General features: G+C 41.8%; 1 protein-coding gene across 1 annotated transcript in view; it reads right to left on the bottom strand.

Annotated features, from left to right (window-relative positions):
- MAOB (monoamine oxidase B) overlaps positions 1-15,259 on the bottom strand; it is a 107,000-nt gene that overhangs the window by 20,866 nt on the left and 70,875 nt on the right. Inside the window, exons 4-7 of the mRNA XM_059050271.1 lie at positions 8,693-8,797; positions 7,622-7,713; positions 2,238-2,379; positions 879-1,028 (exon numbers count right to left, since the gene is read on the bottom strand). Of these exons, the coding sequence (XP_058906254.1) occupies positions 879-1,028; positions 2,238-2,379; positions 7,622-7,713; positions 8,693-8,797 (489 nt within the window). The remainder of the gene's footprint in view (positions 1-878; positions 1,029-2,237; positions 2,380-7,621; positions 7,714-8,692; positions 8,798-15,259) is intronic.

The raw sequence follows: 15,259 nt of genomic DNA, 5'->3' as shown, positions 1-15,259 counted from the left end.
TAGAAGAATCAAACTTGTTAGAATCAAAATGAGCTCTTGTTGTTCCCTATAGCTCAAAACCTCCAATGACTTCCCATCACACGTGGAGTCAAAGCTAAGTTCCTTACAGTCACTTTCAAGGTCATACATGAAAGGAACCCCTGTCACATCTCTGATCTCATCTTCTGTTACTCTTCCCCTCAATCCTCTTAATTCCACCATTTTGACTACCTTGCTGTTACTTCAACATGCCAGGCTTGCTCTTACCTCAGGGCCTTTGCACTGGCTGTTTCTACCTGAAAAACTATTCCCCAGAGAACCACCTGGCTCAATCCCTCATCTCCTTGGGTTCTGTGCTCAAACATCACCTTCTGAGTGAGGCCTTCCTTGATGACCTATTTAAAATTGCATGACCAATTGTCCCACCTCAACTTCTGGCACACCCTCTCTCCCTTCCCTGCTTGTTTTTTTCCACAGTACTCATTACTATTTGGCATAGTCTATATTTTAGCTATATGCCTGATTACAACTTTTCTCCTTTACTGGAATGTAAGCCACATGAAGGCAGACAATTTTACCTGTTTTGTTCACTGCTATGTTCCCAACTCCTAGAATAATGCCTGGCACATAGGAGGCACTTGATATTTATCAAATAAATATTTTCTTTGATTTTCTAATTATGTAGGAGCCCAACACAGAGGATTGATAATATGTGATTTGTAAATCTCTCCCCACCCCCAAATATTATGGTTCTGTTTTCCTTTTTTTCAGATAGAGGTAGCTGTTTTGCTTTTCGCAAAGGCATTGTCTACAAAGTCTAGAATATTCTTCACTTTATTTAAGCTCTGGTTATCTATGGGACTCTGGTCTCTTCTCCCTGGTTTAAGGCTCTTGGTTACCTCATACACCTCGTGGTTTAGGGTCTCCACAAGGACATTTTCTCCTGTCTGGTCAATGTGGATCACAGGCCTCTCCAGCTTCACTCGGTCCCCAAGGAGATCCATTATCCGCTCACTCACTTGACCAGATCCACCCACAAATTTCCTCTCCTGGAAAGAAAAAAGGACCCAAGAGGTGGGTAGGAAATATAGGAATGGATATAAATTGCTAAGTTGCTAGTTATCCTCACAAATCTTTACTGTGTGAGGTACACAATTTCATGCTGCTGTTGTGGGTAGTGTCTTTCACCATTGTTTTCTAACCAATGATTGCTGGCTTTCAACAAAATTACAGGTTTTCGAGCCTTCCAGGCCATGTTCTGATGGACTCCCAGGCTCCAAACTCAGCTGGACATCCTCAGCCTGACTCCCATGTCCCACCTTCCTGGCCGAGACCCCTGTTCTGTGTCCTACCTGCATCCTTTGGTTGAGTTGCTGGGCCACCACTTGCCTGAGCACACCTAGGCCTGTTTCCTGTTTCCTAGTTACTCAGTCTCAGGCCAACTTACTCCCTGTTACAGCCTGTCTGTCTCACCCTGGGTCAGGTACCTGCTGTTTCTGTGGCCACTGAGGCCATTTCGCCTCACTGCACCCACCTGCAAAAGCTTCCAAATGTTCTGCGTGATTGAGCCCACAGTTGAGTTGACTGTCTTCTCCTAAATTTTCAGTTCAGTTAATTTTTTAAAAGACTATTTCAAATAGGTCTAGAAAGAAGGTCACAGAGAAGGGGAAAGAGAAGGGAGGGGGAGAAGAAGAAAGAGGGTGATGAGGTGGAGGAGGGGGCAGGAAGAGGAAGGGAAGGAAAGGAAAATGACTGTCGAGGAGATTATCTAAGAACTCTAATCCATTTCCTACTGTGCCCAGCATAGCACATTATACAAGGCTGGGGCTCAGGAAATAAGCACTGAATGAATGAATGAATGAATGAATGAATTCCACGTGGTGCGTGTGTTTTAAACTGAAAATAGGTTTCTGACTTTTTTTGCTCGGCTTTCCAAGAAGTACTCAAGTTATGTTCATCAGCTGGTCTCTTCCAAACTTACCAAGTAATCATTGGATGTATATCCAAATGGAAAGTTGCAAAAGTACATAAAAAAGGAGATAAGCCTAATTTTAAAATGACATTGGCCACTGGGTTGTCACACTGGGTACCTAACAACAGACTGTCCCTTTCAAAAGTCACTTTGAGCTGCTATGATTAAGCTCTAAAAGCCACAAGCCTGCCTCCTGCTCCATCCTTTCATGACTGAAGGATGATGCCAATCTTTCATTTAGGCAGTGGTGGTTTTCTGTTTGAACGGTCGGGGTATGAATGGGTACCTGCCCTCCATTGGTTGTTGAGATGATCCTGGCACTGCCCCCACACTGCTTCACATACCACAGGAACCAGAGAGCGGAGACCTCATGGGTCTCTGCGGTGACACACAGGTTCACAAAGAGAGTAGCAAGCTGCTTCGAAGATCTGCTCAGGAAGAAACAAGAGCAAAGCTGGCAAATGCAGGGGAGCATCTTCTTCATTCTCTGGAAATTATTCAAGCAGTAAACTTAACTTGGCTAAGTAGAGCACAATTTAGCAAGTTGCAGAAAACTGTCACTAGAATCTAATATTATAAAACATGACATCAGAGATTTGGGGAATAGGAGACATATTTTCCCCTTAATCAAAAGACCTAGCTCAGAATCAGCATGTATTCCATAGGCTATGCTGTCATGATTGCTCTCCACACACTTGCTACTCTCAGTAAAAGGCATCACCATTCACCCACTTGCTAAGGCCAACACTCCAGAAATCAACCTTAATCTCTCTTTCCATCACTCTCCCACCATCCAATCCATCAGGAAGTCCTGCTGTCTCTCACCACATCACTCCACCTTCATTACCACCAAATTGGCATCATCTCTTGCCAGGATGATTAGAATTCTTTCCTCCAGACTGGTCTCTCTCGTTCCACTTGTCCTCACTGAATATCTATTTACCACACTTGAAGCCAAAAGTTGTTTATTGCCCTCCCCTCCGTGGTGCTCTTTCTATAGTGTAAATCAAGTCATGTCATTCCCTCGCTTAAAACTTTCCAGCGGCATCCTATCAAAACCAGAATAAGATTCAGATCTTTTACCGTGGCCTCCAAAGTCCTAAGTCATCTAGCCCATGCCTACCTTTCCCGTCTCATCCTGTACCTTCTCTACTTATTCTAATGTCCCCTCAGAAAGATGAACCCTTATATGTCTATAAAAAAGAGCACCAGCTTCTATATTCCCAGCACCCTGGCATTCTCTATCATTTTACCATAGTGTGGTAGCTTTAAAACTATTTTCACTGTCTTAAATTATCTTAATTATTGGTTTATTATTTTTTATTGCTGTCTCCCCTACTAGAATATCAATCAGTCAGACAGGGATCTTAACTTTCTTGCTCACCGTAGTATCCTCTTTAATAAAATAGTGACTGGCACATAGTAAGCACTTAATAAATTACTTGTTAGATGACTGAAGGAATACATGGTTGATGAGAAATATCAACTAAACATTACTTTTCTTTCTTTATTTATTTTGGCCATGCCACACAGCTTGCGGGATCTCACTTCCCCAACCGGATTAAACCCAGGCAGTAAAGCCTGGAATCCTAACCACTAGGCCACCAGGAAACTCCCTAAACATTATTATTATTATTTTTTTTTTTTTGTGGTATGCGGGCCTCTCACTGCTGTGGCCTCTCCCGCTGCGGAGCACAGGCTCCGGACGCGCAGGCCCAGCGGCCATGGCTCACGGGCTTAGTTGCTCCGCGGCATGTGGGATCCTCCCGGACCAGGGCACGAACCCGTGACCCCTGCATCGGCAGGCGGATTCTCAACCACTGCGCCACCAGGGAAGCCCAACATTATTTTTTAATGATCCATAATGCTCAAAGGATATGCTAGGTGCTGTACCAAGTACAGAATTAGTCACAGTTACCTATTCAGTTATTTTACTGTCTAATGGAAGACCAGCTCAAAGAATGGATGAGGGGAAAAAGTGATTAACAGAGTATAGATAGACGAACTTTTGCTTGAGGTTGGCAGGTAAATGATGAGAGGTTATGTCCTATCTGGAGCCACACCAGAAAGTGAATGATCTCATGCAATTCCAATAGCTCAGCGAAATCTAACAGATCCTAAAATTCACCAGTAGTAATGTGTAGTCTGGGATATCTTTAATTAGTTACAATCCCGCTTTTGATTTTGACATAAAGTTTGCATGTTGTTTATCTGGTTATACCTGAGGCAGAATTTTCCACCTGGTAGTGCTGACAATGGGTGGAATAAATAATACTGTCTTCCATTTATTGAACTCTTTCACACTCCAAGGTTTTTAAAACCCATTGTCTTATCGATTTGCCCCAAAAATGACAGTCATTATTTTTCCCCAGTTCACAAACCCAAACACTGAGCCTCAGGGAAGTTAATAACATGTAGTGCACAGCTCACTAAATGGTACAACTGCAAACCACATCATACCTGATTCAAACTTCATGCTTTTAATACCTCAGAATGCTTTAAAATTAGTCAGTTGACAACCTTGAAGGGACAAATATTGACCAATGGACACCTCTCTACCCTAGTGTACCTTGACTCTGGAAGTTTGCAGAGTCACACCTAACACACATACCAGTTACTTGTAGCACTTTTGTGACAGCCCCCATCATTAAGCCTGCAAATAGTGTAATATATATGTTGAAGTGACTTCAAGTTAGTTTTGCAAGATTCCTCATGATAACTGAAGGGATGGAAATTGCTGACTCATGCTTTCTTTGCAGAGGCAATTTTTGGCTTCTATCTAAAACAAATATCCAAAGATTGGTTTAAAATATTACTTCAAAGTGAAAACATCCTTCGCTGCTTCCTGATATCCCGTTTTCTTTGTTCTTTATTGTATAGGTGAATTCGGATGGTATAAGGGAGTCATAAATAACTAAAACCTAATGTTGCCCTAGCTAGATAACCAATATTAAATATAAAAATAGAGCTGTGATTCTAGTTGTTACTGTTGCCAATTTGGTGAGAAAGAAATAAACCTGGGGCTCCCCTGGTGGCGCAGTGGTTGGGAGTCCGCCTGCCGATGCAGGGGACGCGGGTTCGTGCCCCGGTCTGGGAGGATGCCACACGCCACGGAGTGGCTGGGCCCGTGAGCCATGCCTGCTGAAGAAATAACCCTGGTGTGAAATCAAGGGAGATCTAAAAGTAATTTGTCTCTGGAGGGCCAGGGCATTCCTAATCCTTTATTTGATTTACTCTAGGAGCTTTACTGAGAAAAGAAATGAGAAGAAGAATATCTGAGGGATGGAAGGCCAAGGAATCTAGTGCAATAATATTTTCGTGTTCCTTGCCCTGCTGACTCTTTAAAAGATAAACGTTATTATGTTTTCTACATGAAAACTATACACATATTATATAAAATCTGGAAAATTCATAAAATAAAAAGATGAGAGAGTATCTTCCACATTTCTGCCCCCCAAAAGATAATCCCTAGACTCATTTTGGTGCATTTCTTTTTCTAGGTATAGGTTTTAAAACGTGTATTTACATAGCTGTGACTACATCATAAATTTAATCTGTTTCTGAAAACCACTTTATAAATGATAACAGAAAGAACGATCAACATTAGTCTTTGAATGTATGATTGTGCTTTAGTTTGAGCCATGGTAGGTTGGATATTCTGGGGATTACTTCCTTTAAAACCAGGAAATGATATCATGCTTATCCTGCTTAGGAAAAATTTAAAAATTACTTTGTGTTCACATATTCCTAACATCTCAGAATGCTTTATTTTGTCAGCCAACAACCTGGAATATTCACTAAGGGGAGGATTAGGCCAAGGACTATGGCAGAAAAACTCATATCTCTGTGAGACCAAAGAAATATAATTAGTCCTATCTTCAATGAGCTTCAAAGCTCTCTGGAGAGAGAAGACCTAATGAATTTATCAAAAGCTTTTTATAACAGGAGTTATAAAACAAATGCAGGTAAAAAGTACTCACTATAGTTTGAAAATCTCATGTATAAAATTTAAAAGTAAATACTGTAATTTTATTACAAACAAAATAAGTTGTATTACAAACTACATTCTAAAACAGAGTGGTATATAGCATCAGATCAGTGTTAAAAAGGATGTAATTAATAATAGGCATTGATTTCATGACAATAAAAGGGTTTTACTCTTTCAAAACTGGTTGCTTTCAAAGGCTGAAGATGTAGGAGAGGCACATGGTTCATCATAGAGTATTATATAATAATAACGACAATGATTAAAAACTGGAAGTAACTAGAACATCAAATGATAATAGATAAACACATTATGGTATTCACTTCCCATGGAATAGTCCGCAACCATGAAATATGATGTTTGATGAATTTTAATGACGTGGATAACTGTTTGCATTGTAATACTACTAGATGTTAAAAAACATTCTGATGGATATCCGTTGCTTGCAGTGCATATACAGTTTTCTTTTTAGCAATGAGATGATATATCACCCTGTACATACTTGATGACAGCCTGCTTTTCTATCTGTTTAATAGTATGATGTTTTTCAAGCCATTAAATATTCTTCTTCAACACGATTTTTAAAGATTTTAGAGTATTCCAGTTTCTGGACAAACCATAATTAATTTAACCAGTCTTCTATTATGGGACATTTAGATTTTCCTTTTAAAAATAATGCTTTGAATCTCCCTCTCTCCCTTTCTCTCTCCCTTTCTCCCTCTCTTCTTTTCTCTTTCCTTCTTTAAGCTAAATTCTAAGAAGCTGAATTTATGTATGAAGAAGTATGTACATTTTATGTCTTTTGGTTATTTCCATATCTTTGATTCAGATATCCTTAAAAACTTTTTACTTTTAGTTGCCGGTGCTCCAACTTTCCACCCCCGCCCCCCACAATGCCTAGAGAATGAAGACATCAACCCCAGAGCCACATTCCCAACTAATGCTGTTTAGCATGGGCAAACCGTCTCATAGCGATGCCATTTTCTTACTTTGCTTACCACAAATTCACCATGTGCTTGAGATAGAACCCTTATCATCCTTTCCTTTTTCCCTGTTGTCCAAGAGCAGGGAGGCCTTTCCATGCTGTCTGTCTATACGGCTTCCACAGCTCATGTATAGTTCCCAACTCTGCCAACCATAATTTAATACTTGACTCATGAACACTTTCTTTCAACACTACATGTTTCTCCCTAATGAGGAGCAGTCAGTCCAGTCGTCCAGGTTTCCTGGACAGTTGTGAATTATCCAGAGAACTTCTCTAGAAGTTCCTCTTCAAGGCTCTGAAGAATTCCACTCCATCCCACAGGTGTTTGAAACGCATGTGCTGATGCACTCTCTCCATACTTGACCACCAGTGAGTAGTATACAAGTATCCCTACATCGACAGCTTGATAAGTGAGATCTTTAAGCTGTTCTAAATAAGGTAAGCGGCACAATGTGGTCTGTCCTAAGGACTTTAGGGGGTAATACCACCTTTGTGATGCAAAACTATTCCAAAGAAGTAGGTCTGATGTATAGACATCTTTAGGGCAGGACCGGTTCCAATATTTTTCAGCACTCCACCTGGCCAAATGGTGCGGTTATAGACACAAAGCAGCTACTTGTTTCATAGCTGCTGAACGGAATTGCTAAATAAACCTGAAAGAGAGTCACAGTCAATGCCTGTGCCTAATGGCGAGTCTTACTCCGTCCAGCAGATCTTGTCTAGCAGCTCCTTCATCGTCATGTGGTCCCACTGTTCTGCAAGGGGCGCCTTCCATGGGGCATCACTGGGAATCTACATTCAGAGGGGAAAGGCAAATGTAATTTTCTATTTTAAATAACTATTTCAATAGTATTCAAAACTCTAACTTAAAGAAGGAAAATGCAAGTTTTCCAAATTCCCCCAATAGTGGTTTTTTACTGCACAATCCATGTTGTCTGTGTAGATTTCCTATTCACTCAATCCATATTTAATTTTTGATAACCTTTCCTGTGCTATAAATGGAGGCTATGTTGTAATCAGGTTGTTTCCAAATATCAACGACTAAGTTACTATTATAATTTAGAGAGAACAATTCAGAAATTCAACTCCTTGGGACTTCCCTGGTGGTCCAGTGGCTGAGACTCCACGCTCCCAGTGCAGGGGGCCCGGGTTCAATCCCTGCTCAGGGAACTAGATCCCACATGCCACAACTAAGAGGTTGCATGCCGCAACTAAAGATTTCTCATGCTGCGACTAAAAGATCCCAAATGCCACAACTCAAGATCCCACACGTGGCAACATAGATCCCTCGTGCCACAGCTAAGACCTGGTGCAGCCAAAAATAAATAAATAATAATTTTTAAAAAAATCAACTCCTTAACAAAGATCAGACAGATGTACCAGATCATGTCTAAACTGGAGTTTCAGGTCAAGCTCTGTGTGTGTTTACTCAGAAGCTGCAGGTTTGGGCATGGTAGTGACTCAAAGACCCAGAAGTCTTACTTGCTATGTCCTGAGGATATTCTAAATTAGAAACATCATCCCAGGAAAGCTGAATGATAGAAGATCTTCTCCCCCCTCATCAGTAGTATGCAAATTGCAGCCTGTTGGACATCTCATTCTTTCAGAGGTTAGAAACAAGTTCACTTATTCATCTCACAAATCTTTACTGCAAGTTACTATGCTATACAATGTGCTAGGCACTGTTGACACGCTTCACCTTCTTTCTTTTAAGGACTAAACTTATTATGAAGAATACAAATGTCATCAAAGAAGCTTTAGGAAGCTTTACCTCTCGTCCCATGTCATCCATCGTCCTCCAAAGGTTGTTATTATCTAGGTAGGCAATTGGATTCCACACAGGTGGGAATGGGCCCCTGAAGGGGTAGGATTTGCCCTGTGAGATACAAGATAATTTTAAAAGGAAACATTTACTATAATGGAAAAGTAGTTAAATATGCCAAGTTGTTAAACATCTGTAAGCAAAATCATGTTATCAATATGTGATATACACTCAAGTGTTTTAGATCCTTAGTATCCTCAGAACCCAACTTAACTTTTTAGCATTAAGATTTCCAGCAAAATTCCCTGTTACCTAAAGAAATTTGGTGCCACACCAAACACAATAGAACGGTTTCTCTCTGAAATTGGAACACTTATCATGTAAAATGTAAATGCCAGTACAGAAATGGGGTTACGTAATCTCATTTGCCAATGAGACTTGCAAAATATCTCCGAGCCAGGAGACTCTGCATGGTGGAGGGTCAGAAAATGACAACTATAAATATTACACAAGTTAGAAGGGGGTGAAAAACCGATTGCAGGAATGCAAGTATCTGTAGGAAGAGCCACAAAACAGGGTCGAGCAAGTATCTCCAAGGAATCAGATACTCTAGGTCAACACAGGAGTTCCCAGAGATCAAGGTCAAAGCAGAAAGAAGAGACAACTTAGGGAGTTCTCTGGTTGTTCAGTGGTTAGGACTCGGCGCTTTCACTGCCGTGGCCGGGGTTTGATCTCTGGTCAGGGACTAAGATCCCACACGCCGAGCAGTGCAGCCAAAAAAAAAAAAAAAAAAAAAAAAAAAGAGACACAACTTTAAGGTTCTCTTTGTGACATGTTTACACTGCCTGGTTCTCCCAGAAGAGCAGGGACGCCTCGACACAAAGACAAAGGGCATATATTTCTCCAAGGATTACTAACATGGCAGCTTGTATGTCATCTCTGGGAGGCTTAACTTAATGGCAGTTCAGGTACATCCACAAAAACCACTTTAGTTTCATTTGAAAACCTGAGTCAGAAGTCAGGCCATGCATTCTGACATCATCTTTTTTGTTGTTGTTGTTATTCAACTGACATTTATTTAATTTTATTTATTTATTTATTTTTTTGTGGTACGCGGGCCTCTCACTGTTGTGGCCTCTCCCGTTGCGGAGCACAGGCTCCGGACGCGCAGGCTCAGCGGCCATGGCTCACGGGCCCAGCCGCTCCGCGGCATGTGGGATCTTCCCGGACCGGGGCACGAACCCGTGTCCCCTGCATCGGCAGGCGGACTCTCAACCACTGCGCCACCAGGGAAGCCCCTGACATCATCTTGCAACCAAATTGGAGTAACTCAAGGTCCACTGTCAACCAAGATCTCACAATAACTCTCAGTCACTTGGCAAAGATTCATCTCACACTGATTTTGTAGTTACAGAAACTATTGTAATAATTAATTCTATGGTCATATTGTTCTTTGTTCTCCAACAAGGCCCTAAGATTCTCAGGGAAGAGTTATCATACAGGCTTACTTTTCTTCTTGTATTAGTCAGGGTTCTCCAGAGAAACAGAACCGATAGGATGTATTTGGGGGCGGGTAGTGAGAGAGAGATTAATTTAGGGAATTGGCTCAGGCCAATTAGAGGCTTGGCAACTCCAAAATCTACAGGGCAGGCTGGCTGGCTGGAAACCCAGGGAAGAGTTGCAGTTCAAGTCCCAAGGCCATCTGCTAGCAGAATTCCATCTTCCTTGGGGGACCTGTGTTTTTCTATTAAGGCCTTTAACTGATTGGATGAGGTCTACTCACATTATAGAGGGTAATCTGCTTTATTCAAAGTCTAATTTAAATGTTAAACTCATCTAAAAAAACACCTCTACAGAAGCATCTAGAATAGTGTTTGATCAAATATCTGGGTGTTGTGGCCTAGCCAAGTAGACACATAAAATTAACTATCACACTTCCTAGTCAACTTTACTGAGGTATAATTTACACCCAAAGAAACAATTTTAAATGCACGATTTGAGAAGTTTTTGACACACTGTAAGCACCTGTGTAACCATTACCACAATCAGGATATAAAACATTCCCATCACCCCAGAAAGTTCTCTCTTGCCCCTCTCCAGTCAATTCCTGCCCACTTTCTGGCCCAAGACAACCACTGATCAGTTTTTTGTCACTATAGATTGGTTTTGCCTGTTCTAGAATTTTTTAAAAAATGGAATCATGCAGTATGTATGATTCCACCTTTATCTGGCTTCTTTTGCTTGGCATGACGTTTTTGAGGTTCATCCATGCTGCAGTCAGTCCCTTTTGATTGCTGAGTAGTATTCCATTGTATGGATGTACCATGGTTTGTTTATCCATTCCTCTGTTGATGATTCTTTCTAGTTTTGATTCATTCATTCTGGATGTTTGCTATGAACATCCTTGTACAGGTCTTTTTATATACATATATTTATTTTCTCTTGGATAAATGCCTAGGAGCAGAATGGCTGAGCTGCATGGTGGGTGTATGTTTAACTTTTCAAGTTTAACAGTTTCCAAACTGGTTCTACTGCTTTATATTCTCACCAGAAACGTATGAGAGTTCTACTTGCTCCACATCCCAACCAACACTTGTTGACTTTTCTTTTATGCTTTAAGTACACTGTTGATTTTAGAATATTAGATTTACAGAGAAGTTGCAGAGATAGCACAGAAAGTATCTATATCCCTCTCAACTAGTTTTCCCTAATGTTAACATCGTGCATTACCATCGTACATTTCTCAAAACCCAGAGATTGACCCTGGTACATGACTATTTATAAAACCTAAGACTTTATTCGACTTCACCAGTTTGTAAACTAATGTACTTTTTCTGTTCCAGGATCCCACAAAAGATACTACATTACACTTAGTCATCAAGTCTCCTTGGTCTTTGGTCTGTGACACTGTCTCACTTTTTCCTTCTTTTTCATGACCTTGACAGTTTGGAAGGATACTGGTCAGATACTTAGTAGAATGTCTCTCAATCTGGATCTGTGTGAATTTTTTTTCATTTTTAGATGGGGGTTGTGGGTTTGGGGAAAGAATACAACAGAGGAAAGTGCCCTTCTCATCACATCACCTTGGGGGGCACCTGACTTATCCCTGCTGATATTAACTTGATTCCTTGGTTAAGGTGGTGCCTGCCAGCTTTCTCCACTGTAAAGTTATATCTCCCTCTTTCCGTGCTCTGTTCCTTGGAAGAGAGTCACTAAGTTCAGTCCATTCTCAAGAGGACATGGTAGGGAGTAAACACTACTTCCTGGAGGGAGGTATCCAAATAAATTTTTAAAATTCTTCTCTAAGGAATATTTGCCTCTTTCTCCCCTATTATTTATTTATTCAATCTTTTCTTTATATCAGTATGGACATATATATTCACTTTATGCTTTGGGTTATAATCCAATACTACATTGTTTATTTTCTTGCTCAAATTGTTCCATCTGTGGTCGTTGGGGGCTCCTGTGTCCTTTTGACATGCCTTCATCCTTCTGTTTCTTGAGCACTTTCTTCATTTCTGGTACTAGAAGTTTCTCCAGGTTCATTGTCTATTGTCTCTGCCACAGCCCTAAGATCTGCCATTTCTCCATGGAGCCTTCATTTCTTTTATTTTTTTAAAAGTTGAATTTAGGGCTTCCCTGGTGGCGCAGTGGTTGAGAGTCCGCCTGCCGATGCAGGGGACACGGGTTCGTGCCCCGGTCCGGGAAGATCCCACATGCCACGGAGCGGCTGGGCCCGTGAGCCATGGCCACTGAGCCTGCGTGTCCGGAGCCTGTGCTCCGCAACGGGAGAGGCCACAACAGTGAGAGGCCCGCGTACCACAAAAAAAAAAAAAAAAAAAAAAAAGTTGAATTTAATAGAATCAACTAGGTGTATGCTGGCTTAAAAAAAAAAGCAGCTTTATTGAGATACAATTCACATACCACAAAATTTGCATGCTGACTTTTTTAAACCTCTACTTATGCCTCCATCAGAGCTCAGCACATAGAATTTATTCAGTAGAAACCTATGGATGGATCCATAGGATCATTCTCTGCAAAGCACATGTGGGTCCCACCCCAGCACTGCCTCTCTGAAAGTGATTGACACCGAGCGAGTGAGTTGCTTAGTCTCGTTGTTCCAACTCAACATCTCTTGGCCTCATCATCTTCCTCCAGGAATTATGCCCAGATTACCATAAACAACTGGGTTAGGTGGCCTTCTCAGTGTCCCAGAGCTCTCCGTTTACCTTTCACCTGCCACTAAATCCACTGTTCCAGCTTCATGCATTTACCACTTTGTGTCACCCATTGGACTCTAAGCTGCAAGATCATGGACTCAAGCCAGCCTACCTCAATCAAGTCAGGGCTCTGCCACTCACTAGCTGTGTTGAGTCACTTAAGCTCTCTGTCCTCAGTTTACTTGTGTATAAATGGGATGACAGTAACTACCTCACAGATGTACTGGAAAGATGAAGTGAGATGACTCACATAAGTTACTTTGAACAGTGGCTGGCATGTTGTCAGTTCTCAATAAATGTTGTTGTTGCTATTACTGCGGCTGTTACTACTGTAATTATTATTTTTGCATGCCTGGGACCTGTTGGCATAGATTGCTGGCACATAGTAAGTTCACAATAAATGTTGGATATCATCTCAGCTGTGTGACCTTGAACTTGTTATTTATTTGGCACACAATGTCCTGAATTCTAAAAAGATCTTTTGTACTTAGATTTTATCTTAGTCCATTTGGGCTGCTATAACAAAAAAAAAAAATACCCATAGACTGGGTGCTTTATAAAGAAGAGAAATTTACTTCTTGCAGTTCTAGAGGTTGGGAAGTCCAAGATCAAGACGCTGGCAGATTTGGTGTCTGGTGAGGACCAAATTCCTGGTTCATAGATGGCCATTTCTTACTGTATCTTCACATGGTGGAAGAGATAAGGGAGCCCTCTGGGTCTGTTTGTAAGAGCACCGACCTCATTCATGAGGACTCTGTCCTCATGACCCAATCATCTCCCAAAGGCTCCATCATCTAATACTATCATATTGGGAGTTAGGATTTCAATATATGAATTGGAGGGGGACACAAACATTCAGTTTATAGCAGGTTTCCTATGCTATTATTAACTTCCTTGTTTTTAAGTCACCTATTTTGGCCTCCACAGATCCTCACCAGCAACACACCTGCCCTGCTTCCCACCACACCAGAGATGCATTTATACAAAGAGGGTGAGAGATGGAACTCCCACTGTGAAGGACCAAGTCAGGCTACCTCGCAAGGGCAGAGTACATCCGAGACTGGCATACAGAGACCTCTCCCTGTACTCCTCAGTGTGGCATTGTGCCCACAGGTAAAGGGAATCAGAAAGAGATAAAACCACAAGCAGGTTGAATAGCCACCCCTTAAATGGGAAGAACAGCCCATTTTTGTTGCAAAAATCTTTAGGACCAAGAATGGAGGCGAAGAAATTGGTAGTCAGCCAGATAATTTAGTTATTCAGGGCTTTGTGTTTGCTCGTTTTCACAAACACTTTGTTTCTGCCAGAAACCACCAGCAGATGACTTGAAGAAGAGTGTGGGCCCAGCGGATTTGGTTAATTGGTGTCTGCTCTGTCACTGCCAAGGCCAGCACCAACAGCCATGGCAACTCCTGGGAACATAAGGACAATTGCTTAAGAAACTGAGAACTCCAGTCTGACTCATGGATTGACTCGGGAAAAGGTGAAGAACAGCTCTTGGGTGAGGGCAGAGTTACCCGGACAACCAGGACCTGCACAGGGAACCCCATCAACAACAGTAACCTGTTTCTCCTTCCCCATTCACCTTCAACTCAGGGACACATTGTGAGATGGGCACCTCTCTACCATCCCTCCCTCCTTTCTCAAGGATAAGGTCTTTGTACAGCACATGTCTTATGGAAGGGATATGATGGAGGTGGGGTGGGGCTTCAAGATTGTTCTTGACAGATGCCAGCTTAGTAGCCCAGTTGAAGTGTCACCCCAGCTGAAGCCCAGGGATCCTCATTCAATGGGGTCCTAAACACAGTGAGGGCTGCACCAATAGCAATCATTCCAGCAACTCAGTGGTGTCAGAGACGAGCTGCCAAAGCCCTCTTAAATCAGGAACGCTCTTAGATAGGAGGTGTGTTCAGAACTCTAAAGCCAAAACCGGAGTGAGAAGTGACCACCACAGAGGGCTCTGTGTGAGCAAATGGAAGCCAAACAATATGTAAAGAGCACCGTGATGAAGAAGAACAAAACACTTCACCCTTTTTATGTTCTCATTTACTGACAGTCTTTGGTGTCTTACGTCCAAGCAGGTAGCATCTTAGCTAAGTTTATAAAAACAATTACAGTTGTCCTTCAGTGTTCTCAGGGCACTGGTTCTAGGACCCACAGCAGATACCCAAATCCGCGAATTCTCAAGTCCCAGAGCCGGCCCTCTGTATCCACGGGTTCCGCATCTGCAGATTCAACCAACCACGATCATAAAACATAATACACGATCCGTGGTTGGTTGAATCTGCGAACACGGAGAGCCAACTGTATTCTTTTATAAGATTAGAGAAAGCTTTTGATAAACCCAGGAAACGAC

Source organism: Kogia breviceps, chromosome X (assembly GCF_026419965.1).
Source record: "Kogia breviceps isolate mKogBre1 chromosome X, mKogBre1 haplotype 1, whole genome shotgun sequence".
Taxonomy (NCBI): Eukaryota; Metazoa; Chordata; class Mammalia; order Artiodactyla; family Physeteridae; genus Kogia; species Kogia breviceps.
This window is presented reverse-complemented; position numbering and strand designations above follow the sequence as displayed.